We start from the raw sequence: 6,796 nt of genomic DNA on the forward strand, positions 1-6,796 counted from the left end.
AATTAAAAATAAAATAAAAATAGTATGCTATTTTTGTTGTTGTTAATCCTCACCCGAGGATATTTTTTCCATTGCTTTTTCAGAGAGAGTGGAAGCGAGGGAGAGGAAGGGAAAGAGAGAGAGAGAAAAACATCCATGTGAGAGAGCCACAACTGCTTGCCTCCTGCCTGGGGGTGGGGAGCGATCGCAAAACCCAGGTATGTGCCCTTGGCTGGGAACCGAACCCGAGACCCTTTGGGCCGACACTCTAACCAGTGAGCCACACCTGCCAGGGCAATGGCATGCTATTTTTATATCAGAAAAACAAATGGCTTAAAATGGTTACTTGACAAAAATCTAGTAATACTAGAGGCCTGGTGCACAAATTTGTGCACAGGTGGGGTCTGGCTGGTCGCCCAATGGGGGCCCATCGGGCTGGGCTGGCGGGGGGGAGGGACCGCAGCAGTTGGCCGGCTGGCCCCACACCCGATCAAGGTGTTGGGGGCCGATTGGGGGCTGGGTTGGCGGCAACGAACAGGTGGCGGCTGGCCCTGCCTCTGACCAGGGTGTTGGGGGCCAATCGAGGAGCCGGGCCAGCCAGGGTATGGGAGGCCGATCAGGCTGGTTGGCTGCCGCAGCACGCGTCATAGCCACCAGTCGTTCCAGTCGTTCTGGTCGATGAACTTTTATATATATAGACATATCCCAAATTTGGAAATAATTTTTTAAAATATATTTTTATTGATGTCAGAGAGGAAGGGAGAGGGAGAGATAGAAACATCAATGATGAGAGAATCATTGATTGGCCGTCTCCTGCATGCCCCCTATTGGGGATCAAACCCAAAACACAGGCATGTGCCCTGACTGGGAATTGAACCATGATCTGGTTCATAGGAAGATGCTCAACCACCAAGCGACATCAGCTGTGCTGGGGGAAAAGGATTTTAATTTAAAAAAGAATTTTTTTTTGTTAATCCTCACCCAAGAATATTTTCCCATTGATTTTCAGAAAGAGTGGAAGAGACAGTGAAAGACAGAGAGAAAGAAAAACACTAATGTGAGAGAAACACATCAATTGGTTGCCACCTGCATGTGCCCCAACCAGGGCCGAGGACCAACCCTACAACTGAGGTTTGTGCCCTTGACTGGAATCGAACCCAGGATCCTTCAGTCCTTGGGCCGACACTCTATCCACTGAGCTAAACCAGCTAGGGCAATAAAAACAATTTAAAGCTACAAAATGGAATGACTGCATATATCCTATATAATAAAAGCCTAATATGCTAAGTGTCTAGTAGTCCGTTCAACCAACCAAAGCATAATATGCTAATGATATGCTAAGGCTGCTCAACCGCTCACTATGACATGCACTGACCACCAGGGAGCAGTCAACTGGTCAACCAGTTGCTATGACATGCACTGACCACCAGGGGGCAGATGCTCCAACCGGTAAGTTAGCTTGCTGCTGGGGTCCGGCCAATTGAGACTGAGTGAGACAGGCTGGACATGTCCGGGAGCCCTCCTGCAATCTCACCCTAGCTGGCCAACCTCTGGAGTCCCTCCCCGGTCCTGATTGTGCACCGGTGGGGTCCCTTGGCCTGGTCTGTGCCCTCTCTCAATCAGGGACCCCTTGGGGGATGTCAGAGAGCCGGTTTTGGCCTGATCCCGCAGGCTAGACCGAGGGACCCCACTGGAGCATGAATTCGTGCACCAGGCCTCTAGTTTATTATGTGAGAATATGTAAATTACATAATATTTGAAAGACAAGGTCTCATTAGTGAACAAAAACTACATTTAATTAAATCTTAATGTCATTCTATTGTTTTCCTATTTGTTGTTACATGGGCATGTTGTGTTATCTACATTAGAGGTCCTAGAATAATAATTCAAACACACATTTGGTGGTTATGGTTCAGTCTTAACAGTGAAGGTGCCATCTGCCCACTAATAGCCTCCATTTCAGTGTTTCACAAAGTGCCTTTTATGGATCACTCGTTCCTTGGCATTGCTAACACTGTTAGAAGAAAAGGAGTCTAATATAATTAAGTTTGGAAAACATGATTCAAAGTTAAATATACCTCCATTCTTCAAGACTTCTCAAAGCTGTCATTAGCTAATAATATATACTGTGAATCTTAAAGTAGGAGACACGTACAGGTTTAAATGATGCCAGGAAAACAATCTCGAACTTCTGGGACTTACATAACACACTTTGAGAAATGCTGCTCTAGTTATTTAATCTGATTTTTAATCTGATTTTGGGTTTCATTGCAAGAATCTGGTTGGTTCATGGTGAGAAGTCACATCAGTTCTTAGGCTGTTCTGGAAAGTAATATGCTTGAATGAACCTGGCTCTTAGGTAATTTCCTGGCTTTGCAGCAATTTCTTAGTCCAAAGTGATGAAAAGAACTATATTCCCAAGATTGGGTCTGACCTAGGTACTTCTAGACCAGCCGTGGGCAAACTACGGCCCGCGTGCCGAATCCGGCCCGTTTGAAATGAATAAAACTAAAAAAAAAAAGACCGTACCCTTTTATGTAATGATGTTTACTTTGAATTTATATTAGTTCACACAAACACTCCATCCATGCTTTTGTTCCGGCCCTCCGGTCCAGTTTAAGAACCCATTGTGGCCCTCGAGTCAAAAAGTTTGCCCACCCCTGTTCTAGACCCAGAGATAAAGGGACTTTGAGAGTAATCATTCAATTACAATGTACTGGATCACATCATAGCCTCTAAAAATGAGAATATATTACCTAACTGTTCCTATTATTAATTTAAATATTTGAGCACATTCTATGTGTTAGAAACTAGAGATACATAGGTGAATTGGCAGACATGGTACTTGCCCTCCCTCTAGCAGAGTATAGACATGTCTATAATTACATATGTTGTAAGACCTGTAGAGGAAGCACAGGATGCTAAGATAAAGTGGATACAGAACTGACAAGTAGGGAAGTTAAAAGAGGCACTAAGTAAATAATAAAGGATGGAAGTGGGAAAGGGCAGTTTTGTAGACAATGAGCAGCCATTTGTGGCTGAAGAGTATTTCTATAGAAATAGTAAATCTGAAGCTGGGCAGGGGCCAGACACTGGAAGACTCTGAATGTCATGCATGCTGCCCAGTAGAAATACAATGAGAGCCACAAATGTAATTTTCAGCTGTTTAGTTCCACATTAAACCAATACATTCAACATATTTCAACATGTAGTCAATATAAAAAATACTGAGGTTTTTACATCCTTTAAAAAAAAAATCATACTAAGCCTTCCCCAGGCCAGTGCTCTAATCACTGAGAAAACCCAGTCAGGGCCCAAATGGTTATTCTAGTAAGTTTTCTAAAGTAATATTCTGCAAACCATACCATGCTCAAGAATCTTTAGTAAGTCTATCAGTCTAGAATTACACTGTCCCGTTCAGTAGTCACTAGGCATGAACAGAGAAAGCAGACAGCAGGAAATCAGCAAAGTACTGGCCCAGAGGCTATGGAATCCAGGTGCTAGGAAGACAATGAGAGCACATAATTGGGTTCAGGCTGGCCAGCTAAATGAAATGAAAAGAAGTCCTGCCCTGGCTGGTTTGGCTCAGTGGATAGAGAGTTGGCCTGTGGACTGAAGGGTCCTGGGTTCAATTCCAGTCCAGGGTACATGCTCGGGTTGCAGGCTCGATCCCCAGGAGGGGGCATGCAAGAGGCAGCTGATCAATGATTCTCATCATTGATGTTTCTTTCTCTCTCTCTCTCTCTCTCTCTCTCTCTCTCTCTCTCTCAAATCAATAAAAATATATTTTTAAAATGTCATTAAGAGGAACATGATCACAAAACCCTGAAGGCTACTATTTGCAAATGCAAGATGAAACCCGGTGGGAGTAACTCAGTTTATATGACACAAGATTATGGTCAAGAATAGCGGTCACTTACACTTTATTTTTAGTTGTTCTGACATGACATTAACTCACGGATCCAAAAATAAATAAATAAATAAATAAATAAATAGGTCTTAAATAAATAAAATGAGATAGTTTAGGACCCTCACAGGATCTCTCTGGATTGTCTCCAGCCCTTACTGCCTTTTACTTTTATTTGTAAGTCTCGTTTAACCTTTTAATGATACACTTCCCTTATTCTAATTTTCTGTAAGGTAAACTATGTTGCCAATTGCTTTGCAACCCTTTTAGTAATTATTATACCTCTATTTACCTTATTAGCTGCTCAATATTTGACTAGTATAGCATGCATTAAATTATACACTTGTGATAAACCTCAAAATTGCTTGTGTGTACCTTTCCACAAACATTAATATTTGCTTTTCAACCAACAGTAAAAGGTTATGCAAATTAACTAGCTTTAGTCATAAAACATTTACACTTCTATACCTGATCTTATTTATACTCTTTCCACTAATACCCAAATGCTTCACCTTATCAATAGGCTACACCTCTTTACAGTAACTAATAATATTATTATTAGGTTATTATCACTGATATTAAGACTGCCAGGAATGAGTGGCAAGATCATAATCAGTTCGGCTCTACTGAGGCTGTTCTAAAAGCTGTCCTTAGCTCCATGAAAGCTGTCCATTTGCAGAAATGATTTTATCTGGGTCTTCACATCTTTGTACCAATATATAAAACCTGGGTTGGTAGAGATTAGAAGATGAATTTATACCCTACAGGCAGGACTGGACTATTTCTATTGCCAAGGACACTATGTACATTTGAAAAAGCTAAAAATAACCAAATGGAGTTTCTTTCACTCAGTCCAACTTGGCTATAGAATGAGGATCTTAAAATAGCTTTGAAAGCTCAGAAGTTCTGGACAGACATAGAAGCAATATAAAAAGAAAAGCTAGGCCTGGCCAGTGTGGCTCATTTGGTAGGAACATGATCCCGTACACAGAAAGGTCCCGGGTTTGATTCCTGGTCAGGGTACATACCTATCTTTAGGGCCCATCTCCAGCCCCAACCAATCGAGGTTTCTTTTTCACATTGATGTCTCTCTCTCCCCCTCCCTCTTTCTCTCTCTAAAAATCAAAGAAAATATCCCAAGGTGAGGATTTAAAACAACAACAACAACAAAAAGCACAAAGCTAGAGGTATATCAAAGGAAAGGCTTTCTGACTGTAAAGCACTGGTTCTTAGGCTTCCCCACCAGGCCCCCACAGCTTAGGCCTTTTTCTGATTCAGTACACCTAAGGGAAATACACAACAAATTAGTGTTTGGCTTACTGTTAAGTGGCCATATTCAACTACCCCTCATTATGAGAAATCAGGGCTGCAAAATAAATACTTTTCTCAAATTCACATAAGAACTAAGTAAGAAAATATTATATACAAACCTCATCCAGAGTCTCTTCAGACTTGGTTTCTTTGGGTTTATCTTCATTAAGCTTCACATTTTTCACCTGCTCAGACACTTTATTTATACTTTCAGTACCCTTGAAACGCTGTAGGGAAAATATTTTAATGTTTATCATATGATAAACATGGCTAAAAGCTAGGAGAGACATCTAGATATGCAGCTTCAATTAAATGAACATCTACCTGCACCATGAATATAGGCTACACTACTCAAATGTAAATAAATAGAAACTGCCTAAGAACAAAGAATCTTATGTAAAGCATTTTAATTTTAATCAACACATTATGACTCTCAAACCATCTCACAATATAAATTCAGAAAGGAGAATCATAACTTAGAGATATGAATATTACTCAAACAACTCCTTAATATTCTTTTCTGTGGGAGATGGTCATCTCATAGTGAACACATAGTGGGGAATGTCTTAAAATTTGGTTTTCTAAAGTCTCAGCATAAATCTAACTTTAAGTTCATTAATGAAATGGGATTTACTTTGGATTTATAATTTTTCAGTGCCCTTAAGAATTTGTTAAAAGGAAAAAAAAAAGAATTTTTTGTCTTAAACGACAAGAGAATTATTTTAAAGATCTGGTCCCTTTCAAAATAAAACATCCTGCTAAAGTGCAAACTAACCTCACTAGATTTGACAGCCAGTCTATTTAGGGTTACAATTAAGAAAATTTGCAGGTGTAAAAACTTCAATATATTCTGCAAATAAATGCATTCAAATTTAATTGGGAAATATTCAAAATAATATTCTGGCAATCTACACTAATAAAAGAAAGATGCAAATTGACCATACCTTCATGACACCCCACAGCCAATCAGGAGTGAGTACGCAAATTAACCTGACAAAGGTGGTGTGTTACTTTGTATATGCAGGCGCCAAGCGGCCAGGGGTGGGGCGGCTGCTTGCACGCGCGCCGGCACCAAGTGGCCTGGGTCCCGGGGACGGGTGTCCTCAGGACCCAGGCCGCTCTGAGTCTGCAGGCCTACAGCAGCCGGGGTCCCGGAACGCCCCTAGCCACTCTGGGCCTACATGCGCAGGCGCCAAGCGGCCAGGGGTGGGGCGGGAACATCCCCAGGACCCAGGCGCTCCGAGCTGGTGCGCACACAAGCGGCTGGGGGTGGGGCGGGAACGTCCTCCGCAGTGAGCGAGCAGACAGCAGGGCCCTGCTTGCCCTTGGCCATGGCAGCAAGGGGCAAGCAGTCCCCCGCAGGGCCCCCACAGAGAGCAGACACCAAGGCCTATGGTGGCATCAAGCAGGCAGGTCCACAGAGAGCAAAGAACCACGGGAGCAGGCCTAAACCGTCAGTAGGATATCCCCTGAGGGCTCCCAGATTGCAGAGGGTGCAGGTCAGGCTGAGGGACACCGCTCCTCACCGCTCTCTGTGCATGAATTTTGTGGACCGGGATCCTAGTAAAATAACAATAACACTCACCTTACTTTCAAAAA

At 42.4% G+C, this 6,796-nt stretch overlaps 1 protein-coding gene across 1 annotated transcript in view; it reads right to left on the bottom strand.

The window, feature by feature from the left end:
• FKBP3 (FK506 binding protein 3) overlaps positions 1 to 6,796 on the bottom strand; it is a 20,735-nt gene that overhangs the window by 10,997 nt on the left and 2,942 nt on the right. The window contains exons 2-3 of the mRNA XM_023755592.1: positions 6,783 to 6,794; positions 5,317 to 5,424 (exon numbers count right to left, since the gene is read on the bottom strand). Of these exons, the coding sequence (XP_023611360.1) occupies positions 5,317 to 5,424; positions 6,783 to 6,794 (120 nt within the window). The remainder of the gene's footprint in view (positions 1 to 5,316; positions 5,425 to 6,782; positions 6,795 to 6,796) is intronic.

The sequence above is a fragment of the Myotis lucifugus genome, unplaced genomic scaffold, assembly GCF_000147115.1.
Source record: "Myotis lucifugus unplaced genomic scaffold, Myoluc2.0 scaffold_81, whole genome shotgun sequence".
Classification (NCBI taxonomy): domain Eukaryota; kingdom Metazoa; phylum Chordata; class Mammalia; order Chiroptera; family Vespertilionidae; genus Myotis; species Myotis lucifugus.